General features: G+C 52.3%; 1 protein-coding gene and 1 long non-coding RNA gene across 10 annotated transcripts in view; one reads left to right on the top strand and one right to left on the bottom strand.

Annotated features, from left to right (window-relative positions):
* Positions 1-586: 586 nt before the first annotated feature.
* SLC26A9 (solute carrier family 26 member 9) lies at positions 587-24,280 on the bottom strand. 9 transcript variants are annotated; one of them, XM_055084125.1, is made up of 21 exons: positions 24,128-24,280; positions 21,388-21,810; positions 18,529-18,668; positions 18,312-18,422; positions 17,482-17,657; positions 15,762-15,926; positions 15,112-15,264; positions 14,696-14,778; positions 13,792-13,939; positions 13,402-13,542; positions 13,128-13,205; positions 12,468-12,563; positions 10,610-10,716; positions 9,464-9,533; positions 9,248-9,340; positions 8,996-9,109; positions 8,084-8,353; positions 6,937-6,991; positions 5,605-5,750; positions 4,102-4,173; positions 587-2,861 (listed from the first exon to the last, which is right to left on the bottom strand). In XM_055084125.1, the coding sequence occupies exons 2-21, from the start codon at positions 21,510-21,512 to the stop codon at positions 2,814-2,816; spliced, it is 2,391 nt and encodes a 796-aa protein (XP_054940100.1). In that variant the 5' UTR covers positions 21,513-21,810; positions 24,128-24,280; the 3' UTR covers positions 587-2,813. The 9 variants fall into 9 exon arrangements, 7 of the variants coding, with proteins under 7 accessions (XP_054940100.1, XP_007114076.1, XP_023989662.1 ...); XM_007114014.4 differs by having other exon boundaries at positions 13,402-13,515; positions 24,128-24,279; XM_024133894.3 differs by lacking the exon at positions 24,128-24,280 and having other exon boundaries at positions 21,388-21,813.
* The window catches only part of LOC129392051 (uncharacterized), a 32,006-nt gene continuing 30,353 nt past the window's right edge, over positions 22,628-24,280 (top strand). The window contains exons 1-2 of the long non-coding RNA XR_008617060.1: positions 22,628-23,810; positions 24,010-24,131. This is a non-coding gene — a long non-coding RNA (uncharacterized lncRNA). The remainder of the gene's footprint in view (positions 23,811-24,009; positions 24,132-24,280) is intronic.

Genomic DNA, 24,280 nt, shown 5'->3' with positions numbered 1-24,280 from the left:
TGTCTCCCTCAAGCCTTTGCTCTTTTTCTGTGATTCCTCTTATTTCCTCCCATTTCCTACAGTTAGCAAACAAAGTTGAGAATCAGCCTAGCTCATTGGACACTTGAGTCCTTTGGCCTTTTGCTCCTTGCATTGTCTCACAAACAGGGGAGGGAAATGTCGGAGATTGTGTGCTCCTCCAAACCAAGGATTCTGAAAGCTCTGCTGAGTATTGATGGGATTGGCCCTTAACAGACATCTCATGAATGATGAAGAATTAGCACATGAAACATATACGGAAGAGATGGTGGAAGTTTGACTTCCCTGATAGCCACAGAAATCACAGAGTTGGCTCTGGGAATTGGTCCTGAGTATGGGGATCCCATAGTCCAGGTGTCATGCCCCAATCTCTGCTCTTCAGCTGGATCGTGGAAGTTTATTCATTCTCAGGAGTGGAAAACCGGAACCTGGAGAGCAGCTGGGAGATTCAAGAAGTCTTAGCTTTCTGTTTCTTTTCCCCAGGACAGGGCAAAGCAAGCCACCTCTTCCTGGAGGTGACTTGTTTCGCCTCTCTGTAAAACCACCCAAACACATGCATTTGTTCACATTTCAAAACCACTTTATTAGCAAAATGAACAACAGGAGAATGGCGTTTAAATTAAATAAATTACACAAATATCTCAAGAGTCCCGGTCTTCTCCAGGAACCACATCATTGCTGGTCAGTATAACTAAGAACATTCAAAAGTATTGAAATTCTGGATTATTTGACTATCTTGCTCTCCTTTCCTGCCTCAGTCATGTCCAGTGCGTGGTCTGTGTGAATTTATGTTCTTTCCAAAGTATTCTAACAGTGAAGTTCTCTTCAAGGCCTCCCTCCACCCCAGGTGTTTCCGATCTTACAACCACTGTGGTCTCTATGAGTACTTACACCCTTGGACATGGTTCAGGATCCCTCCTCGAGCCCCCAACTCCAGGCCACTGTGAGTCAGCAATCACCTTTTGGTCTGGGGCTGGCCTGGGTTTTAACAGTCACTTCATCAAGTCCTGAAGGGTTCTAGACACTTGGTTCACAAGGCACCTCTAACTTGGGATGTCCTGAGGCTCTGTGATCTTCCCACACCTCTTGGGCCTGAGCTGGACTTTGCAGGAGGTGGAGCAGGGGAGGGTGAGTTTTCATTGGCTACAGTTCTTGTCCTCTCAAAATCTGGCACTTCGGGTGCTGGGCACGGTAAATCCCAGATAACATTGTTTTCTGCCTTCCAAGTTTTGAGTTCCATTGGCAGCCGGATGGCATAATGAATTCACAAAGAAGCAATGCTTGTAGGCCAAGAATCTGTTGGCTCTTCACCAGCACCCCCTCTTTTAACCCTATGAAGACTTGCTAGCTGACCAGCTCACTCAATGCACAGGCACACAGTGCAGGTCAGGCTGAAGTTAGGAATTCGGACATTTTTCCAGGCTGGGCCAGCCCAACCTGTTGGTCAGGGATCATTCATTGAAGGAACTTGGGAGAATCAGTGGGGAGAGGCCAAAAGGTTTTTGGTGCACTTCCATGGAAAATTTCCCAAACACTTGCACATGGAACCTATTTATTTTCAAGTCAACAGTGGGGTTTCTCTACCTTCTTATATAGAGAGAGAACTTAACCCCTCTTCTCATCTCTCCTAGAAGGAGATGGCCTCAGGTCCTGAGTTTGTTAAGGAATCCCTGTGGAGGAAGACCCAGTCTGGATCAACCCTTCTCCGTGCTTGGTACCCAGTTGGGATACGCCCTTGGTGGGGTGTCCTCCCTTGCCTGGCTGAACGATTCAGGCCCCAAGCTGATAAGGAAGAGTTAAAATCATTGGCTCTTTGCCAAATAAAGAGGACAAGGCAGATTTCCCAAGTGGGGGAGGCATTTCTAAGGTCAGGGAGACTGTCGGGGCCCAGGTCCCACCAGTTTGCCCTGGATTGGTACTAGCGCGCCCTGCCCCTCCACATCTCCAGTACAAAGAGGGAAAGCTTTTGTGCAGAATAACTAGTATCTGTTGCTGGGTTGCCAGAGGATTCTGCCAGCTACCCCCCTGTCCCTTTTGGGTTCCTACCTGGTCTCAAGTAGAAGGAAGCAGCCCTTGAGGGCAGGAGGAGTGATAATGTTTCAGGAGGCTGGTGTGGCTACCTTGGTGGGCTGCCCCTGGGGAGGTAGCTCTGGTAGCCACTCCCCAGGCTAGAGTCTGATGTGCTAAATAGTAGTGGAGGTCTCAGCAGCCTTGAGATGAGGAGGAAGGGGACATAGTCACCAAGACAGAGATACCTGGGTTGTGGGTGCACATGGTCCCAGGGGCACAGAGCTGCCAGAGACAGACTGGGCAGCTGGAGAGGGCAAGCCACAGAGTCCTAAGCAAGTTCGTCTCTGGGTCCTGTGACAGCTTGACACCATCTGACACCAAGCCATGCTGGCGCCGGGACACTTTCGAAGCTTGCACTCTCCGTCAGCACACGGCTTCCTCTCTGTTCCTGGCTCAGTCTTAAAGTCCAGCAGCCGGGGGTCCTGTCAGCTGCCACAGGCAGGGTGTGGGTGGGGCCTGTGGAGTGAGCAGGAGGTTTGCTATTCTCTGGCTGGGGCCCTGAGGGTCAACAGAAGGGTGAAGAGGTGTCTCTCCCTGCCATCGACATTGGCTTGCTCTAGAGAGGCCGGGAGGGGAATGAGAGAGGACGAGGAGGATGGAGAGGTACTGGAGTCCTGGTGGAGGTGTTCTCCTCTACCCGCCACTCTCCACGATCCCAGGCTCATCCTTCATGGGAGTCCCAGGTGCCAGGTGCTCTGCAGGCAGCACGGGAACCGGCCGGGCCCTCACAGGGCGGTCAGGGTCTCTGCGTGAAACATGCTGCCAAACATCTCCTGCAGGGCCACAGGGAGGAAGTGGGGGGGGAGAGACAGCATCAGACCTGTTGGGTTCAGAGCGGTGGCAATCGCCAGGTGACCCTATGAACCCCTGGCCAGAAAGAGGCATTTTGAGGAAGTGTGTGCACGTGTGTATGTGAACCGGGGAGAGGCAGGGTCAGCCTAAGAGGTGAACTGGTACAGAGGTGACAAGAGAAGATGCTTGAAATCTAATTTTGAATCACCTCTGGTGTGCTGTGTGACTTTCACAGGTCCTGCCCTCCTTTTTCGTTCCACTTTCTTCATTAGGTAAAATGAGGGTTGAGATCAGACAAACTCTGAAGCCCTTTCTTGCTCTGATAAGCTATTTTGGGCCTACCCAGGTTTTTGGAATGTGCTGGAGATTCCATGGGGACCCAGAAATCCATCCGCCACATCTTTGTGGTCCCGGCTCTTTCCTAATGCCTCCCGCATGCCCTTAGCACCCCCAGAGACATGTTTAGAGGACCGTGGAACTCATACCCCAAAAGAATGGGAAGAGGCACAAAGTGAGACGTTACTTCTAATAGACCCAGAGCCAAATTTCTCTAAACCTAGTGATCTGGTTTCTTTTAATTCAGGGTATTGGAGTGGGGCTACTTTTCATGTCAGGACCATAGGGCTCTATGTGACGTAAGACTTCACACCTGCATAGCTCTTAGCTCTTAAAGCCCATCCACGTGCAGTAATATTTGTATCCCTCATGTATCCCTAGAATTCATCAGATCCTACCAAAATGTAAGTTTTCTAAGGGCAGGGGTCTTTGTTTTGTTCACTGCTGTGTGCCCACCCTGGGATAGTGTCAGGCAAGTAGTAGGCCCTCCATAAATACCAGTTGAATTAACGAGAACAAAAGCATCCCCCACTAATCTTGTTAGGTAGATGGGACAAGGTATTCCCCATATTTCCCTTATTTTACAATGATGAACACTGGGGCCTGGTGGTGTTATGTGGCTTGCCGAAGATCAAGTAGCGGGTGCATTGGAGAGTTAAGAATAGATATTAATTATCCAGGACTTGGTCCAGTGACTCTCCCTTCCCCCACGATGCATTTCAGGGAGTGAGAAGAATTAAGATCTGCTATTAAAAGAAAGATGAGGAAGAAACATTGTTGGCTTCAAGGTGACTGCTCTGGCTTGGAGATGGGAGAGCCCAGCCAACATTTTGGGTCTGAGAAGGTCTCCTTCCTTTTCCTCCTGACCCCCAGCCTTCAGCTTACCTGCTCTAAGTCCCAGCAGCTGGGACTGTCCTCCTCCGAATCATACAAAGAGAGCTCAGGGTCCACTGGAGCCTGGATGGGGGAAACAAGTGCAAAATGAGCTGCAGTGACTGAATGACGGTCTGGCACAAAAATGGCAGGCTCCGGGGTGGGGGTGGGGCACCATGTGTTCTGATGCATAACTTGCCCTCTTGACCTTTCCCTCACCTCCCTCATTTGCCTCTCAAAATACAGCACAGCTGTGGTTTTCCTCCTCACAGCAGACAGGTGTGTACATCAGGGTGGGCTTCCTTGGTGGGCATTTCAGAGGAAGGGAAGGTTTACCTAGCTTACAAGGATGACTAGCTGCCTGACCTGCAAATCCATTTCCCTTCTCTGGGAATCTGTTTCCTCATCTGTAAAAGTAGGATAATCAAACTCACTTTGCTGGCTCTCTACCTCACCATGCTGTTGAAAAGGGTGTGTGTGTGTATAATTTATAGATATGAATATATTCTGTAATAGTTAAATATACAATATGTATAATATACATTTTTAAGAATATATAAACTGTAAATAGTGGACATTATTTGTGCAATAACGGATGATGAGGATTCTTCTGGAAACCCCCTCTCTTTGCTCTGGTGACAAGGTGCATGAGGCTAGAAAAGCTGCTGCTCTCACAGTTTCCCTCTGTGTGGTAGGCAGGCGCCAGGCCCCGTGTTTCCCTGGGCAGGCTTTCAGCGCTTAGAACAGATGGCTTCACCTTCATCAGTCTCTTAAAGCAAAGAGCAAATGGTTGCTCTAGGGCCAGAAAAGCCTTTCTTATGACCCACAGAGGGCAGAAGAGGTTTGTTTCATGGACTGGGGCACAGTGTCTTGGGAGGCCAAGGGCAGAAGCTGAGATGGCAGGGAAGCCTGAGAGGTGGCGTCGGCTGGGGATGCCTGGGCAGGGACCCCAATGGGATGGGCTTTTTCTGCCTCCCCAGCTTTCTGGAGTGTTATTTGTAGACAGTGTTATTTGTAGCTCATTTGCATACCACTTACTGAGCTAGTAAATTAAATGTCAAGAAGCTGAGACAAAACTCTGATCCACACTCTTCATCCATCACCAGCCTGAAATCTCCAAGCTCTGCTAAATTAAAACAGGCAGGCTTACTCCCCTCCCTTTCCCAAAGCCTCTTGTAGAAAGAGTGGAGGAATAGCAGGGGTGAGCAATGCCAGAATACCAAGCATAACCTGCTATGCTTTGGGTGTTTGTGTGATCTGGAAATTGATATTAATAAGGATTTTGTAATATACAAAGCTCTTTCAAGTGACATAAAAGGTACAATTATCAGTTAATCTTAAAACCAACACAGTAGAAAAATCCCGTGGTAGATAATGTTACTTTAGAGTACCCATTCCACAGATAAGAAAACTGAGATTCAGAAAATTTAATTGACAGAATTGGTGTTGGAACCCAAAGCGTCCTGCTACTTCAGTGACCCAGGGCCTAGGATTCCTCAGGTGCAGGGACCTTACCCCTTGGAAGTTGATTCCTGGGGCCACTTCCCTGGCCTTTGCCTGGGCAAACAGGACTGCGTCGTGTATGCTGGGAAAGACGTGGTTGCGCTCTAGGCATCCATCTTCGAAGACTCCACCATGGTTAATGTCATTGTACACCTGGGCTGGAAGGAGGGAAAGATCACCTTCAAAAGGTAACACCACCGTGGACAGGAGCTGGGATTGGGGGAAAATGGTGAGAGGGCCTGAGGGAGATGGAGAGAGGCCCGAGGGTTGTGCTCTTGGTATATCCTAGGGCCTTCTCATTGGCTTTGCAGTATCATTTCTGGACAGCAGAGGGCAACATGAGCTTGAGGATGCTGAACCTTCACCCCAGGGCAGATGGAAGCAGTTTGATTCAGGCAGTTGGTACTTCGTGGTGATTCGAGTGGGAAAGGCTAAAACGTTTGCCCATTCTGTCCCTTGAGGGTCCGTCCTTCCTATTGTTTACCCAGACCTTTCCTACAATGTCCAGTGTGTGGAAGAGCCCTTATTCCTACCCAAAATCCTGGACATGATTTCCTGAGGAGTGTCTAGTGGGGGTTGGCGGGAGCCTCTGATTCTAACTCTGGAGCACACACAGAAGCAGGTCACTGCCAGTGCAGACTCCCTTCCCGAACGGAGCCTGCACAGAGCCTGGGCTGTGCTCAGGCCAGCGCCGAAGCTGGCTAGGCCTGCTGGAAGTTGCTGACCCTCCGCGGGAAGCGGTGTGTGCAAGTATGTGCCCCTTCCCTTTCTCCTGTGTGTCTGTGCGCTCTTGCTGTGTGTCCGTGTCCCTGCACTCTGCACACATACTGATGAGGTGAAAGTCCACTGCGATGTGGACATGGTTTGGGGCTGTGTATGTGGGCCCTGGAGACTGTGTGCATATAAAACTGTGTATCTGTGTCTTCCCTGGATAGTTATGGTATATCTATGCTTTGTGCTTATTCATAGACTTTTGGATTTGGAGAAGATTCCCAAATTTATCTAGTCGGCCTCATTTTATGTAGGTGGCAATCGATCCCTAGACAGATGAAGTGACTTGGCCAAAGATACATGGCAAATTAGTGGTGGGCAAATTAGAATCCTACTTGTCATTTCTTAACTCCATGATCCCCCCACTCTCTAATTGAGACCCCTAGGATGTTATCTAACCCGGCTGTAGTCTCTTCTAACTTGTGCCCGAAACGCTTATAAGCAGCCAGTAGTTTAGGGGAACATTTGGCTCTTCTCATTTCTACCCCACTCACTATTCAGCATGCCACCCACCTATTCCCACCTCAGCCCCTTGCCAGCCTTCCAGTCGCCTAAACGTCCTCCTTCTCTTACCATGAATGTTCACCAAGAAGACCTTCACACCGATCCTCCCATAGGTAGAGCTCAGCTAGAGGAGTCGGGAGGGTGTTGGGTAGGGAGACAAAAGGAAAGGATTGTTCTGAGTGGGCCTGAAAACTGATTCACAAAACACACATCAGAGGGGAAGCCAAACAAATAAGCAGCCCCGAGGGCCCTGGCAGCCAAAGATAAAAATAGCAGCAAAGCACACCACTTCTCCCTGGAGTGCTGGCTGACTGCTCCTCTGGAAAGCGGGGTGGACATGGGGCTTTGCCAATGAGGCAGCCACTTAAAGTCCCCATGACCCCTTCTTATGGGGCCAGATCTTTCCTTTCAGTAGCTTAGAGTCCTGGACTCCACCTCTTTCCTGACTTCGTGGCCTCTGGCAGAAACTGCAGGGCAGGACCGAGGCCCAGAGAGGCTACTGCTTTGCCCAGCTTCATGCCAGGTCCAGGCTAGGGAAGCAGGTTGAGCCCAGGGCTGGGGATGGAGCCTTCTGTGCACCTGGCTGATGATGCCATCAGCCTAGGTGCTCTCTGTACCCCTCGGTTTCTCTGGGCTGCTTCTCCCTGGGCCAGCCTCTGAGGTTTACTGACTCCTTGTCATCGGAAGTGGCCGCTGAAAAGTTATCAGACGGATACATTCATTCAAGGTAGCCTGTGAGCTGTGTGTTTGGTCTAAGGATATGGGGCACTGATATTATGTCTTCTTTCCTCTGTTGGCCAGAACCGGCTGAGGCTAGAGTATCTGGGTGTGTGTGGGAAGGAACGGCGGACCACGAACCAGGGCCAAGCTGAACTCTACTCAGAGGACCCTGGGGTGTGTTCCTGGCGGCCTGAGAGGGAACTTGGGGTGGACTCTGTTACAGAGGGGTGCTAGGACAGGGTGGACCAGCGGGGCCTGGCTTTGGTATCCCTCCCCAGGCAGGCATTGCCTTGTGCTGTCTGGGCCTGCTCTGCAGAGAGCATTCTGTCCTGGTAGCATCTGGGGAAGAGGGATCTTAGGAGCTGTTAGGTTCCTTGGTGAGCTATCTCGCTCAGTTGGTTGAAATGAGGGCTCCAGGGAAAGGGAGTGTAGGAGGGCAGGGGTGACGGTTAGGGTTGGGGGTTGGGCTGGCGCTCCCTCCACCCGAGGGCCTCACCTTGGCTAGGGCTTTGATGCCCATCAAGTCCACAAAGCTGACCCCACTCATGTCGAAGATGAGGGTGTGGAAGGTGACAAAGGGTGGGACACTGGCCAGGATGTCACTGGGCTCAGCAGCGGCCGGGGGCTCACAACTGGCAGCTGTGGAGCTGTCGGGGCTGAAGGTGATGTAGGACACGCTGGCGCCATTAGCAGGCGTCTGGTTGTTGTTGGGGTCAGTTGGGGAGCCATTCTCAAAGTCCTGCTGAAGCTCCTGCAGGGAGACAGTCTGGAGGGCGGGAGTAGCAGGGCAGAGTCAGGGATCATCACACTCAGTCAGACTTTGCTGTGGCTGAAGCTGGGGCAAGGAGCGTGCAGGCGGAGGTAACTGAACCTGGTGGTGGTGAATATAAGCCCCCCAAAGCCCACAGGACCGGCATCTCCCAAGGCCCCTTCCTTAGGTGGGGCCTGCATGTTTGGTCTCCCACAACCCTTCCAAGAGAGGCACTGAAGCCTCAGCCCACTCTGCTCTGAGAGAAAGGCCCTTTGGAAACAACTGAGCTCCTTTTTTGCATTTATCCATGTCTGCCTTCTCTGCAGAACTCCCACACCTACATCCACCTTGCTAGATCTAGGTTGGCTGGGTACCCCAGGAAATTCACTGCTGCTTCCCGTATGGGGTTGCTCATAAGTCCATGGGCATATCCTATCTTAGCCAGAAAATGAGGACGTGCTGTGGGAGTTCAGTGGTTACCCTAAGAGCTGACAGCTCCTCATCTAAGGAGAAGGTGTCCACCAGGCAATACCCACCAGGCAGTGGCCACAGAGACTTGATGTCTTTGACTTCAAGGGTACTGGGAGGTGGGGTACCGGGTAACAAGATCAGAGAGGGCAGGGGAGAGGGCATGGGCTGTTTCTAGCCTCAGTTCACCTTGGTTTTCATAAATAGGGACTTCCTCTGTGGCCTGGGCACCGTTTTCCCCTTCTCTTGCCTCTTGAGGTATTTTTGCTTGGCCAGCAATACTTTCTGGGGGTCCACACCTGTCTGTAGGGAGAGAGTGGAGAGCAGTCTTAACCTCCACCCTCTTTGGAAGTGGCTTGCTCGCAGCTCCCAGCTCCTTTTCTTGCATCTTCCAGGCACGCTCTGCCCAGCCCCTCTGGCCACCAGAGGACTGAGCCTTACCTTGGCAGTGACCTTTTGCCTGAAGATTTCTGAGTTGGCAAAGTAGAGAGGGGAGCAGTAAGTGATGATCTTTATCCCTTGGATTTCCTGGGCCTGCGACAGGAAGACTCAGCTCAGTTAGCAGCAGTATCTTTGTTGGCTTTTTTTTTTTTTTAACCCTCTTATTCGGGGTGAGGGTAGGGCAAAAGAGGGAGGTCACAAGCTTGGATTACCCACCCTATTATAGGTCTTGGGATTCACATAAATGTCAGTGTCCATGACTTGGGCCAAAGTATAGCCATTTCGACTGGATGAAGAAGGAAAAGAAAAACATAAGAGAATGCTATTAGCGGATGGGCCTGGGGGGACACTGGGGCTGGGGGCTGGGCAGAGGCGGGCCAGGAGAGGGTCCCTTCCTCACCCTGGGGTTTTTGTGTTTGTCTTTCTGCACTGGAGACATATGCCTGATGGCCTGTGTCTGGGCTATAATTAGAGGGTTGACAGGTAGCTCCTTGACATAGCTCCCAGGCTGGGGCTCAGAGGGGAGAAAGGGTGGGGAGTAAACAGGTGACATGCTTAAGTGGCCCTAAAGTCACCACTTCCTGGTTCTGAGTTCTCAAGAAGAGAAGACAGGGCTTCCCGGATATTCAGCATCCTTCCTGCCCTGACCTGGACCCCCTGGTCTGTTTCACTTAACTTTTAAAAAACAAATAAATAAATAAATAAATAAATTTATGGCTGCATGGGGTCTTTGTTGCTGCGGGCAGGCTTTCTTTTTATTTGCAGCCAGCGGGGGCTACTCTGCATTGCGGTGCGCAGGCCTCTCATTAAGGTGGCTTCTCTTGTTGCGGAGCATGGGCTCTAGGTGTGCGGGCTTCAGTAGTTGTGGCTCGAGACCTCTAGAGCGCAGCTGTGGGATCTTCCCGGACCAGGGCTTGAACCCATGTCCACTGCATTGGCAGGCGGATTCTTAACCACTGCGCCAACAGGGAAGCCCACTTAATGTTTTTATAGCAAGGACGTAACTGTCCTCTGACTTGTTGTTCCCTTGGGGTGGGGTTCCATTTGGTCTGGGGTCTAGTAGCACCCTTGAAAGGACACTGAGTCTCACCCACTTGCTTGACTCCTACTTTCTCTGGTCCCCCAGCCCTCCAAGACTGTGATGGCTTCCCCTGGGTTTTCAGGATATGGGAAGTCAGGCAGCCCAGCCTGTGCCAAAAGTTCTGGCTGGGCCAGGCTCTTCTTGGGCCTGACAGCCCCTCCAGTGCCAGGCCCAGAAGGTGACAGTATGCAGTGGGCTGGGCCAGGCCTCACATGGGACCCCTTGGCAGACTGGCCCAGGGGCCCCACGGCTGTGCCTTGGGGGGAGGGGCTGTTACTTACAATTGGGTCTGGAAGATCACAACCAGGATGGAGAAGGCGACACCCACTGCCACACCATACGGCAGGCTCAGGAAGAAGGCAGAGAGGAAGCTCACCACCCAGACGCACTGTGAAGAGAGAGATGTCAAAGCAGGCCTGGGGAGAAAACTGCCCCTTTGGGGAAGTCTTCCTGGATCAGCCAAGGTCATTCTCTGCTAGCACAACCTCAGACCCACCCTTCCCTTTTCATGGCATTTTTGCACTGTTTTATGTAACTGAGCTTTGGTTACACTTGCCCATTTCCCTTAGATTGAGTGTGGCTCCCTGATCTTGTCTGGTTGTTAATAGACAAGCCCAGCATACACAGGGAGTCAGGATGGCTCAGTGAAAAGAGTATGAGTCTTGGGTCAGATATGCCTGGGTTCCAAATTTCATTCTCCTACTTACTAGCTGTGTGATCCTTAGTTGCCTAATTCACAAAGGGGGAATAACAATACCAGCTTCATGAAAGGATTAAAGAGTTAAGGAAGATAAGGTCCTAGCCTAGCGATGGACGCCCAGTGAGTGCTCAGTAAACCTGAGTTCCATTCCTCTATCTGATAGTAAGCTGTGTGCCGGACACGTGCTCAGCTACATTTCCTGATCGGATAGCCTGGGGCCTGGTTGTGTGCGTTGGGGGGCAGGATTGGATGCAGTTTTGACAGTTGCCTCCTGTGGTGTTTTAGAGTCCCCCATGTTCCTCTGAAGGAAATAAATCTGCCCACACTCTTGTAGAGAATTGTGACGATCAGATGGGAACCCAAAGCACTATGTAAATATCAGGAACTATTGTCATAGTCGGGGGGGATTGTTGGGATGTGAAAAAAGCAGATCTCTCGGGGTGGGAGAACTGGGACATCATTTTTCTCCCCTATCCTCATCGCTCACTCCCTGGGGGACCCCAGATGGACCACTCACTTCTCTGGTTTTAAGGATTTCCTTCTCATACTGTGCAAGTGTACCTTCTCCCCTAGGAGACAGTACAGTCCAGAGGTTTGGAGTCTAAGATTTGGGGTTCCAGTCCTGACTCTACCACTTACTACTTCTGTGGCCTTTGATGTGTTACTAAACCTCTTTGAGGCTTGGTTTCATAATCTTGAAAGGAGGTTAGTAAATCCTTTCTCACAGCTTACGGTGGGGCTTAAGTGGGGATGAGGCAGTGTCGTCAATATATGGTAGCCTCATTTCAACTGCCCAGTGGAAGATGCTCTGGGACTGTGTCTAATCAAAGCAATAATTCATGTTTGCTGATTGTTTTATGGTTACATGGTGCTTTCCCATTATGATCTCATTTAATCCTCAGAGCCAGTGTGTGACGCAGCCATGACCATCACCCGCATTACAGATGAGGAAACAGAACTCCAGAGAAGTCTGGTAACCTGCTCAAGATCCTGGTCCGCTGGCTTTATGTTCTAGGTTTTTTTTGTTTTTTTAAATGATTTCATTTAGCTTTCTTTGGAACTATAAATCATAAAAATAATAATAGCTAAATTTTACTGAACACAAGATAGAATTCGACAATGTGCTCCTTACTCGTATTACCTCACTTCACGAGCATCCTGAGGTGGGGGGTAGAGAGTATAAGATACCCATTTCACAGATGAGAAAGCCAAGACTCAGAGAGGTTAAGGGACTCGCCATCGGTCACAACGCCAGTGAACAGCTGAGTTAGGATTTGAACATAAGATGTCTCACTCCAAAACCTGAGCTGTTAGCACTTGGTTATGCTAATCAGCGAGCAGCCGACCAGAGGGATTACTGACAGAAGAAATGACAGGGCTGTGGGGTTGGAGGAGGCGGCAAGGGCACAGTGGGTACCCAGAGGCCGCCCAGTACCTACACAGTCCAGCTTGCTCTTCCTCCACAAGTAGTAGGGGTCGGCGAGTTGCTTGAGGGAGTTCTTGAGGTTGACAGCAATCAGGGCTCCTAGCACAGCCTGGGGAAAGAGAACATTGTTCCTTGTCACCTGGGGTGTCCCCTTTTTCCTGCCCTTCCTGCAAACACCTGACCCTGAAACCTGGCAGGACAGAGTTGCAGTTCTAGAACATCTCTGCTGGCAGAGACCCCAAATATTTGCATTCAATCTTAGGGTTGGAGTGCAGGTGCTAGAGTCATAGGGCCCCTGGCTCCATCTTTGCCCGTCCTCTTCTCCCTCATCCCCACACGGCCCGTGCCTAGAGCCCTCCTAGCCAGGCGCCCACACTGACTTGTAAACACTGACTTGGGCATGGACTCTGAGGTCAGAAGGCTGGAGTTTGTGACCAGCCCTGCACTTGTGAGCCTTGTCACCACAAGCAGATCACCTAGACCCTCTCAGCCTCAGTTTCCCTCACCTGTACAATGGGGAAAGTAAAACCTGCATTACTACTTCACAGGTTGTGGCTAGAACAAAGTGTGACAATGATGGCACTTTGTAATCTGTAAAGTGCCACACAGCTCTTAGGGCCTGCTCTTACTGGAGTCTCTCTCTCTGGCCTCTGCTCTCGTGCTGTGCTCTTACCTTGGGGAGAGGGTAGAGATAGGACCCCAGGACCAGCATCGTGATCATCACCACCAGGGAGACGCACAGGCTTGACATCTATTCAGAGAAAGAGTTTGGAAACAGGGCATAGGTGTGAAATTCTCGCTCTTGTTTTGTTTCCAATAGATGCCTTTGGTGGACTGGAGGCTAAGGAGGGGAGAGGAAGGTTGGAGAAGCAGGTGGCCTGGCTTCTCCGGGGCAATTGTTCTGCTACTCCCCAATCCGTCCCACGCTCCCCTGGTCCAGTGCTCACCTGGGATTTTCCTCCAGCTCCATCCACAGCCAGAGTGACAGAGAGAGCACAGCAAATGACATGGATTTTAAAGAAGGAGCCGAAGAAGTTGCTGCAGCCCAGGGCGATCATCTCCTGTGGGCACAGGATTGGAAGCTGGGGCTGGGGTGCAGGGTGCAGACCAAACACAGTTGTCCTTGCAAGCTGGATCTTGAACTTGAGAGTGACCCTACTGCTATAAAGCCACATACTCCCAATCAAGTAGAAGTCAGCCTCTTGGTGTTAGAGTCCCCCCTCCTCACTAGCAGGCAGCCTTCCTCACCTAAGCCCAGAGCCCCAAAACATCTCTTGCCAGGCCTCTGTGGGCCCTGGCCCGTCCTGCTCAGCCCTGCTGGGGGTGGCCGGACCTACCTGGTTGGAATCCACGTCATAGCCGTGCTTGCTGGCCAGGGTCCGGCCCACAGCCAAGTTGATGACATAGCCCACGATGGCCAGGGAGAAGGCTGTGCCAATCATATCCTTCCACTGTGAAACCACAGGCAACACGGGAGTGGGGAACCTGCCAAGGAGCCAGAAAGGAGGCAGGGCCCAAGGGTGTGAGGAGAGGGAGGGCACCACAATCTTCATCAACCCGCAGGGACCGGCTGGGCCCCACTCTGTGCCAGGACCTTTACGTGAATTATCCCTTCCAGTTTGAATCCTCAGTACCACGCTGCAGGGCCGCTACCGTCACTCCCCTTGACAAAGCAAAAATCCGAGGCTTAGAGAACATAACTTGCCTGAGGTCACAGAGCTAGTAAGTGGCAGGGCCTTACTTGTTCACATCCAGATTCTAGACTCTTTACGCGCACCTGTCCGCATATCCGCAGCCCCCAGTGCTGTGGGCCTTTTCTCCATTGCCTGCTCCAACTCTGCAGCATAAGCACCTCCCCTCCCCTCCCAGGGCCCGGTGTGGTGCCTGGCACAGAGTAGGCGCTCAGTGAATTTTATTAGTCCTAACGGCTTCCTTTCCACGTGGATAAAAGAGCCAATGTATTAGAGCAAGGCGAAGAACCAGAGAAGGGCTGATCAGAGCGACTTTGCTTTAACAGCATCCATCAGATGAGACTTTCGCGGGGAGTGTTTCATGACTCACCATCAGGAAACAGCCAGCATTGTGTGGCTCTTCTCCATCATAAGTAATAGTAATAATTCATAGCTGGTCAGTGTCACAGAGTTTATAATGTACTTTCATAGAGTTCATCTCATCTCTGACTCTGAGCCTGGGGGCGGTGCAGTGGGGGTGGGGTCAGGCTTCCCAGCCACCTGGACTCACCCTCGTTGGATCTCTCCCACGATCTGCATGTGATACTTTTTGGGCATCTTGCAGCCCCCAGAGATAGCTGTTGCCACCACTACCTGCAAACCCCAAAGTGGAGAATTGGGATTGGCTCTCAGTTGGGCCCAGAGCAGGGGTCCCTCTCAAGCCTTCCCTTTTCTTTGGGGACCCCAGATCCCACTCCCCTGCCTCCTTGAGGGGGGGCAATCTAAGGATCAGGAAGAGTGGGAGCCATATACAGGGGGAAGGAGTGGATCCACCCCTGACTTCTGTCCTACTGGCTCACAGTGGGCGAGTGGGCGGGGGGCCGGGTGGGTAGAGGGGCTCCCTTGGCTCTGACTGGAGCTGGATTCCTTTTTTCACAGCCTCTCTTGCCTGGGCCCCAGCCCTCCACCCCTGGGCAAGGTCCTTACCACGATCATTTCTGTAGGGATGGGGAAGCGGATCTTGTGCATGAAGCGGGTGTTGAGCTCCTTCACCAGCACCAGGAACACGCTGCTGATGAGGGCGAAGAGCAGCGAGGCGATGTTGGTGTGGGGGAGGTTTTTGCAAATGTCAATGAAGGTCTGTGGGAGAGAGCATCATGCTCATGGGCTCCCACCCCTTCCTCCCATACCACTCCCACCCAGCATCTGAGCCGAAGGGGTGTCATCAGCTCTCACCAAAGCAGAATCCAGGTCCTGCCCAGGGTCCCACTTCCACCACCCTCTCCCGAAGGGCGTGTCTGGAGCTCATACTGGGATGGGAATGCAGATTCCCTTGCTCTTTCTCTAGAAAGAGTTCAAGCTAAAGGAGGAGGGATGGAGATTAGACATAAGGAAGGACTTCCAGGTCAGGGAGGGGGTGAGGCACTGGAACGGGGGACTGATGGAGAGTGTACCTCTGCTTTTCTGCAGGGTTTAACCACAGAGAACCTCAGCAAGCCCTCAAGGTCACGTGTTTGACACTCCCTCCCAAAGCAGGAACTTCTTGGAATCCTCTCTGAACTTCTTAAGACAGTGAACTTGGCTCATGTGTCTGCTCAAGCCCCTCTCTATTCACAGGGGTGCGTTCCTAGACTCACAAAGACGATGGACCCTGGGCCTGTGTAGGAGGGGATGGTCAGTCCAAAGATGTACTTGAGCACGGAGATCAGGATCTGCAGACCAGCGGCTGTCATGAAGCCCCGGATGAAGGACTCAGAGAGGTAGATGGCCACAAAACCGAACTGCACGAAGCCCAGGCCCATCTGAGAGGAGAGGGGTGGTGGAGGGAGACCAAGATGGGTCAGCAGCTCCCATACCTGCCTGGCTCAAACCCAGGGCTGGAGTTCCGTGCAGCCCTGGGATAGCAGCAGCTCTAGGGAAATGAGTCCATCATGACCTTGTCTCGCCCTCTCCTGCCAGCAGACCTTTAGTCTCTCAGGGCACAGGCCTCTGACACTTCACCTTGTCGGCTCCAGTTTCCTCGTCTGTAAAATGAACCTGGTACTCACCAGTGTTTCCTCTCTCAGTAATTGACATCCCTGCCCACCCAGCTGGCCAACCAAAAACTTGGGAGCCACCATCCCTCACCCCCCATCTCCAATCTATCACCAAGCCCTGTTCATTTGGTTCCTGGCAAAATGTTCCACAAGTCTACCCCCTCATCTCCTTGGCTGCCACCCTGGTCTAGGCCCTTATCACTCTTGCCTGGACCTCTGCATAGTCTCCCAACAGGTCCCCTGCCTTGATTCTCATCTACCTCCCATCCGTCATCTTCTCCACAGTCTGAGTGGTCCAAACCGAGTGCCAATCAGACCCAAAGCAACTGCTTAGGGGACGGACTTCAGACTTCATTGTCTGGCCCCTGCCTACCTTTCTAGCCTCTTCTCTGGTCCATTCCCCAAAGGCCCCCTCCCTCTGGCCATACCAAACTCCTTGTCTTGCCATTCCCTGGTCAGTTCACACTCTCTTAGGCCTCAGTGCCTTAGGGGTGCTGTTCCCCCTGCCTGGACTGTCCCTTCCATGCCTTGTTCATTTGGTTACTGGTCAACTTCTACTCATCCTTTTAGACTGAGCTCAAATGTCACCTCCTCTCTTTGAGGAGAGGCCTTCCCTGACTTTCTCTTTGGTGTTCCTGAAGCTATTTGTACATAGCTCCATTATGTTGCTGATCTCACTGTCTATACAGTTATCTGTTGATATGGCTACTTCCTCTACTGGGCTGTGAGCTCCTTGAGAACTGGGCCTCTTTCTTACTTATCTTTTATCCCCAGAGCCTAGCCCAGTTCCTGGCACAGTGAAACAACCAAAACACATTAACTGAATGAATCAATAAATGAAACCTCTAAGGTTGCTTCCTGCTCTTACATTCTGTGCTGCTGCGTTTGCCTTCATAAAACCTAGCAGAGTCCTTTGCATGTGGTGGAAATGCAACTTATGTAATGCAGGTGATGCTGTGGCTTGGAGCACAGGAAGCTCCAAGGAGGGGGAGAAGTGATGTTAGAGCAACTGGAAGACTGTGCTGGCAGAGAGCTGGGCACTGGAAAGGGTAGTGGAGAGAGGCCAGAAGTCTTTTAGACAGTCATTAGCTCAGGACAGTTTTATTAGGTGTAGATGCTGGTCTTGTGCACCTGCTGGAGACAGGTAAGGAGAGATGCTCTGAGTTTTCAAGGTCATTTGTAGCCTCGAAGTGGGGAAGAGGGAGGACGTAGAGCCCTAAGTCAGCTTTAATGTCAAAACTGGGACTCTGAGGCAGGGGCAGGGTGGGCTGGTGCCTTCCTGAGGTGGGGCCCCTGCAGAGAGGGAGGCCACCCCCCTCACCTGGATGATGGCAGTCAGGCAGGCTAGCGTTGCTGACACGTGCAGCCTCTCGGCCTCCATGGCCACTGTGTCCACATGGCTCTCATTGGTGACATTGTTGAAGACCCGGAATTTCGACTCTGGGGCCAGCTGCAGACAGATGTTACCCACCAGGATGCTGATAACGGCAAATGTACCTGCGGTGCCCCACCCAGCCAGCAAAAGTCAGAGGTTTGGACCACACCTGTGGAGACCAGAAAGGGGCCCAGGAATGCTTCCCGACCCCCATGGGGATGGAGCCCCATGCCTCCAAGGCTCCTCTCCAGCATAACAGCAACCGTTCACATCTAACCATGATCTACAACTCTTCAATGTGCTTTCACCCCAACTGTTAATATTATTTTATTGGACACATGAAGAAATGGGCTTGGAAATATAAGCAGAGCCTGCACCAGAAACAGGCCTTGTGATCAGGCCCTTTTTCTCCGTCTCACTTAGCACCAGAGAACTCCATATGTCCCTGAAGTGGTCTGCTGGGACCAGTCTGGGAGTTAGATGGTGATTTCCCACATCTATTCAGCACTTTATGGCCTATCTTGTTCCACCAAGTCTTCCCCACATTCCAGGGAGGGAGACCCAACAGGTCATGCTAACTGAGCTCACTGGAGCTAAGTGGCTTCTCCAAGGTCACGGAAGACCTGGGACCGACACGCACAGCGATGGTCCCTCCGGGACCAAGCAGCACCAGCTAGAGGAGAATGCAGATGGGAAATCACCCCAACCCCCTTTGCCACCCACCACCCATCCTCGTGGTCCAGGTCACCTGCCTGCTGAGAGGGGAGAGGCCTTACCTGGCACCATCTGGTGGATACCCCCCAGGAAGAAGTAGGTCAGGAGGGGGAAGAAGGAGGAGTAGAGGCCGTTGACCGCAGGAAGGTTGGCCAGCAGAGCAAATGCCATGCCTGCAGAAGACGGAGACAGTGAACGTCCAGGGGCATGGTTGGGTTACGGAGGTCCCAGAGGATGGGGTGGGGAGAGAAATAGGCTTGGCTGAGGGGATCTCCTCACCTTGTGGGACCTGGATGGATCCACCGCTGATGCCGCCAAGAAGGTCAGGGATGATGTAATTTTTGATCTTGTACTTGGGGAGCCAAGAGAGTACGGGGAGCAGCCTGAACACTGTGGCTTTGATCTTGGCCGAGGAACATCTGGAGGGGAAGAGGGCAGGTTTCCAGTCAGCACTGCACAGCTGGGACACTCTGAGTTGGGAATAGATTATAATACCCTGTTCCTGGTCATTCATCCATTTGTTCACTCATTCACGCAAAACTCCGTGAGCACCCACGCTATGCCGCAGGACTTTCTCTTGAGAGCCATCACCACGCCCTGGGCACTAGCTGGAGGTCTCCTGTTTGCTGACCGCTCCCCTGGGAAGCCTATAAGACTTGGCTTAAAGGCATGGATTTTGCGGTGGCTGAGCCTGCCGAGGTGTCAAGTCCAGCCTCCACCTCAGATGGCCTTTCTCTGGTCTGACTGAACACAGGCCCGGGCACCCTCTTCTGGGCTCCTGCAGCATTGTGTGTACCTTGTGTTGTAATTTCTTGCTTTTCATCTATCTCTCCCACTACACAGTAAACCCAACATGGAGAGAAGTCTGGCTCTCTTGTTCAGCTTTGTATACTTCGTGCATTACACTGGGGTGCTTAGTAAATATCTGTTGAAGAAATGAATGAATGAATAAGTGAAAGAATGGGCCTGAATTGCAACTCAGAATGAGTGGGGGGGCTGCTGCCATATTTCTTGGAACTTCCCCCCCAAAGGAAGGCTCCACTGTCCCTGCAGGGTGCCCCTCTGCTGACCTACCATCCTTTGTGTGTGATGACTCGAGTGCTGGAGTTCTTTCCCCTGTTAATTCATCAGGAGAGGGAAGAATGGGGAAACTGTTGGTTAACGCAGGGTGGGGAGAGTTGATCCCTCCCCTGTTTGCTGAACACCTTGAGGTCCTTTCATTAGAAACTCAGGAGTGGTAAAAACAAGGGCCTTCAATCTCAAGGGTGACAGCTGGTGGATTGATGACTAGGAGGGGGTGGGGGGCATTTGCTTTTCTTCTCCCAGCTGAGGGAACTCAAATACTCAGGGCCCATCTGGTGACTCACTGGCCTTCTCTGATTAGGCCTCCTTTCCTGCCCAGCACCAATTCCTGCTCTTTGCTGTTGCTCAACAATAGTTTCCCTGACACTGGGTCCCCTGGATGTCACCCAAAACTGAAATCAACACAGACAATGCTTTGTACCCTGTAAAGTCTGGGGAGATTTTCTGTCCCAACCAGCACTTCATGGAACAGCATCACCATCACCATCTGACTCCCCGGTCTCCTCTGCGGTGGAGAGTGCCTCTCCCATCCCTGGGATGGTGGATGGGGAGTTGGACTGGTAGTAGATAGCTTAAAGTATCTCTAAAGGCTTGTCCTAAGAGAGAATCAGGCCTGCAGGAACTCTCTCATGTTTGTTTGTGGCAGGGAAAACCGGACTCGTGAATGGAGAGCCGGCTGGGGAAGAAAAACAACCCACTCGAGGGCTTGTACATGCCCAGCTTTACTTGCAAGCCTGCCATATATTGAGCAAAGCAATCTGAAGCCTGAGAGAAGAACTGGGAACAGATGCCAAACACCCATACAGAGGTTCCAGAAGCCAGGCGGGAAGTGGACAGAGAGATTAGTTTTCTAGACATTCATTCATTCATTCATTAAACAAATATTTACTGGAGCACCTTCTGTGTGCCAGGCGCTGTTCAAGGCTCTCCCGCCAGCCACATGGGAATTGTTAGCTCCTTGCATCGCTTTATGGTATCCATCATCCTAATCTTTTAGGACAACAGCAGATACCCTCATCCCTCCAGTACAGTAACAACCCAAACTTAAACTCTTTGGGCACAAAGACTGGCAGAGCCCACCTGCCTGAGGGACACAGCTGTGGCTATGGTGCGTGGATGCTGGCACCCAAGGTCTTGACTGTAACCGGGCAGAGATGGAGCCTCCCAGGAGAGGTAGGGTTGGGCTGGGGCTTTTAGTGAAGACTCAACTGGGTGATTCCCCCAGTCTGAACCAGTTCCACCTGCATCTCTACTTCAGCCATTGCCAGTGACCTCAATTCAGGTAACTGAATCAGCCGTTTCCCCAGGGGAGTGAGGAAGAGCAAACCAGACCCCGGAGAAGCCTGAGGGAGGTCTGCCAGACGTCTGGGAAGGGGGAAGATAAAGCTCGTAGCCTCAGGCTCCTGGAGTGTGGGTATAGATCACCTTGTGGAGCCCCCTCCTCATAGGCATGGTTTCACTACCCACCAGCACAGTTCCAGGGATCTGAGAGAGGAAAGAGCCCAGGGGCTGGTGAGATCACATCCTGGTAGGTACCCTTTGGGAGAGCCCAGGAATTTAGGGGCCGTCTTTGGGCATTGTCTGGACCGGGAGAAGGAAGGAGCATCCAGGAGGGAAAGAGGACAAAGTGCACGGGGGTGTCGGGGGGGAGGCTTCAGATTTTTCTTGATAAGGAAAGGACAGGAGAAGGGACAGGAGCAGTAAAGGCTCTGCAGCTCCCCACCCCCATATGGTAGCATGCCCTTCTCCAGCTCCCTTAAGATCCCTGGAGAGACTTGAGTGGACTGAGAATATGGCGAGACCTCATGCAGGGGGTTGGGGATGGTTTCCAACCCTTCTGAGCCTGTGTATGGTCCTTGCTTCCACTCCCCATCCTCCTTGGGGGTCTCAGTAGAGATGAGGTGTAGGATCTCAAATTCAGGGTTCAGAATCTCACCTCCCCGAGGCTTCCCCACGTCCTGTCTTAGGGACACTGGTGCCGGAGTCATGCCCTGGTACAGGGAGATTTTGGTGGGGAGTAGAAGAGAGAGGAGTCTGGGCTCTGGGCCACATTACCTGAAGGCGTTGCGAAGTTTTTCTCCCAGTGGGTACGTCCGATCCTTTTTCTCGAACTCATCATCGAAGAGGGTGAGGGAGTAGGTAGCTCTGTCTACCACGTAGCGGGGCCTGGGCTGGCTCATGCCTGGGGCATTTACAAGCTTTGGGAGAAGTAGAGTAGGAAGGACGAGGGGCGTCCCTTCCCAGCGCTGGCCTGGGCCTTCTCTCTCTAATCCTAGCGCAGCAGACTTTTATTCTGTCTTCCCCGCCCCCAGCCAGCAAGGTGCCTCCCTTCCCTCCTTCAAGTCTCTCCACCAGACTCACTTCTTTTGGTGGCCTTCCTTCCCAGACACGGATGATGCATACACTCACCCTGGCTGTTTTGCTTGGCGTCCAGCACGTGGCTGGCACTCCACACCTGTTACATCACCGTCACCCCCGCTGAACACCAGGCAAAAAGGAGGTGGGAGTGCAAGGGCAGGAGTCACAGCTGGGATTCAGCAGGTCGATCCTCTCCCCCCTCCCCCTTACCACCCTCCCCACATCGTCCCCTGGTGTCCCCACAAGCCCCTCTGCCTCCCTAGACCTCAGTTTCCCTGGCAGAAAGTCTCATACCGTTCAGCCGGTCGGCTTGGAAGAAAGAGAGAAAACAGCCTGCCTGGGGGCGCGGGATGGCTGAGGTGACCTCAAGAGGACCCTTCTTAAAGGAACCGCCTAGGACTTCACCAACAGATTTCCCCAGGGGGACAATGGTGTGTTTGGGGAAATCAAGATGGTCTGCGGCCGCTGGCTCTCCCACACCTTCCTGTGTCTAACCTTTCCCCCACCCTTGTGTACTGGTGCCTCTCCTCCTAGCTTTTTGCGCAACCTTGCTGACGTTCCAGGAGCTGAGCAGGGCAGGACTAAGTGCCAGGGCCCCTGAGGCCCAGAGGAGCTCCCTGCAGGGATCTTTCCCTCCTCCATCCTCAGACTGCTGGTCCGCTCTCCTGTCCCCTGCCCCCCAGAGCTGGGAGAAGCCCACCTGAAGGACCTCAGAGGAAGAAGGAGGGTGAGGAAAGAGATGGGACAGGCTTAGAGGGAGATTACGTCGTCTGCGAGGTGGGGAGTGTGGGATGGCCGTGGCCAGTTTGGCAAAAGATTCTAGATGGAGTTAAGAGTGAGGAACCACACGGGGGGCTCAGGATGCTCCCCCACTGGCTTCCTAGGGGAGAACCTGGGTGAATGAGAGGTCATCAGAGGGGAGCAGGCTGGTTGATGCCTTTTGTAGAAGAGAATACAGGGGAAGAGGTGGAAAATGAATTAACTAAGGGCCCAGAAATCTGGGTTCTAGTGCTGGCTTTACTGGTGAGGTAGAAGGGGCAGCATTGCCTTTCTGAACCTCAGATTCCTCATCAGTAAAACTGGGGTACCATATCCACCTCACAAGGTTTTTTGAGGATCAAACGAATAAATGGACAAGAAAGGCTTGTGTAAAATGTAAAGAGTGATGCAAACGTGAGTTGCTGTTGTGGATAAGACTGTGCCCAGGTGGATGGAGGTCAGGCTGGTGCATTCCACTCAGGGGGTCGCAGGACCCTGAGGCCCACCAGGACCTGTAAGCTTGGGCTGGGTGTCTGGCAAAACCCCACGGATGCTACCCAACTGGCAGGGAAGTGGGGGAATGAGCCTGCCCACAGTGTCTGTGCCCAGGCCCTTGCCTGGACACTTAATATGCACCCAACAAATGCTTGCTGAGTGAATCAATAAATGCTGTTTCAGAGAAGACATCGCAGAAAAGAATAAGAGCAATGGCACGTGAGACATGTCAATGGGAGAAGTGAGAGACTGCGCGGCATAAGGTAAACAGGACAAGCTTTGGAGCCAGAGCGACCTGGTTCAAAGATTCAGTTTCTTCATCTGCAAATGGGGATAATAACAGTCCCAGGTGTTTGCCATGAGGATTCGATGAGATCATGTCTGTGAAGTGGCTGGTCTTCCAAGGGCACCCAGTAGATCGTAACAGCGATGATTACTATGATTAAGATAGGAAGGTGCTTCCTTCCTCTTGGGAGAGACTATTTAGAGGCTTCCAGCCCTTTGCCTCCAGTAAGGCAGGATGGCCTCGCTCCTCCTTTCCCCTCCCCACCCTCTCATTGGATCAGGAAGGGTCCGACGTTCTAGGTGCTTTGCCTGGCGGGCCCTATGGGAGCAATGGGTGGGGATCGTGATCCTCTGGAGGAATCCAGAGCTCCAGCCCGGCTTCAGAGGAAGACTCATCGTTTGGGGAGTCAATGCCTGGCCATCAAACAGACCACTTGTAAAGGAATAGCCAGAATTTTCAAGGGGGCTGAAGCAGAAGAGCGAAGAGGAGGCAATGGGAGATCTTGTTTCCTTGCTAAGGAGCAGGCGGCGATACCCGAAGCCCCTTCCCAGGCTACTTTCAAAGGCTCCGAGTTCTAGTGGTGTGTTTGTGGGGAGAGGGGTTGTCAGTGTCTGATCCTACTAAACCTCCTAACCCGGCTCCCCCGCCCCATTCCCCCATTTCCTCAGTGGCACCTTTCCCCACCCCGCACACTTCTCCCTGCCTTTTCCCTCCTGCCAGCCTCCACATTCAGTAGTTCATCAAATCCCATTGCTGTTTCCTTCCGGTGTCTCTCTCAGGTCTCATCTCACACCTGGACTACCGCATTAGCCTTCTGACTGATTTCCCAGCCCACACCCTCTGCTCAGAAAACCTCAGCTTCCTCATTTCCAGGAGGATCAAGCCCAGACTCCTTACTTTGGTATGTTCGTCCTTACACCACCTGGCCTCATTTTGGTGGACTCAGTAGATTTGTAGGTTGGGTCTGCCCACTCCATCCAAGCTGTCGACTCAGCATCCCCTGAGCAAGCTTCCTCGGTTTTCCCTCAGGGGCTCTGTCCACTCTTCCCT

This window comes from Physeter macrocephalus, chromosome 4 (assembly GCF_002837175.3).
Source record: "Physeter macrocephalus isolate SW-GA chromosome 4, ASM283717v5, whole genome shotgun sequence".
In the NCBI taxonomy this organism is placed as follows: domain Eukaryota; kingdom Metazoa; phylum Chordata; class Mammalia; order Artiodactyla; family Physeteridae; genus Physeter; species Physeter macrocephalus.
The sequence above is the reverse complement of the archived record's forward strand: the minus strand, read 5'-3'. Positions and strand labels throughout refer to the sequence as shown.

Excerpts from the sequence above, each read along its gene's own strand:
- SLC26A9 (XM_055084125.1), bottom strand. The coding sequence starts at position 21,512 with ATGAGCCAGCCCAGGCCCCGCTACGTGGTAGACAGAGCTACCTACTCC. Across the intron at positions 15,927-17,481 it reads GCCTGACTGCCATCATCCAG|ATGGGCCTGGGCTTCGTGCA; the intron begins GTGAGGGGGGTG and ends CTCTCCTCTCAG. Across the intron at positions 6,992-8,083 it reads GCATCAAAGCCCTAGCCAAG|CTGAGCTCTACCTATGGGAG; the intron begins GTGAGGCCCTCG and ends CGACTCCTCTAG.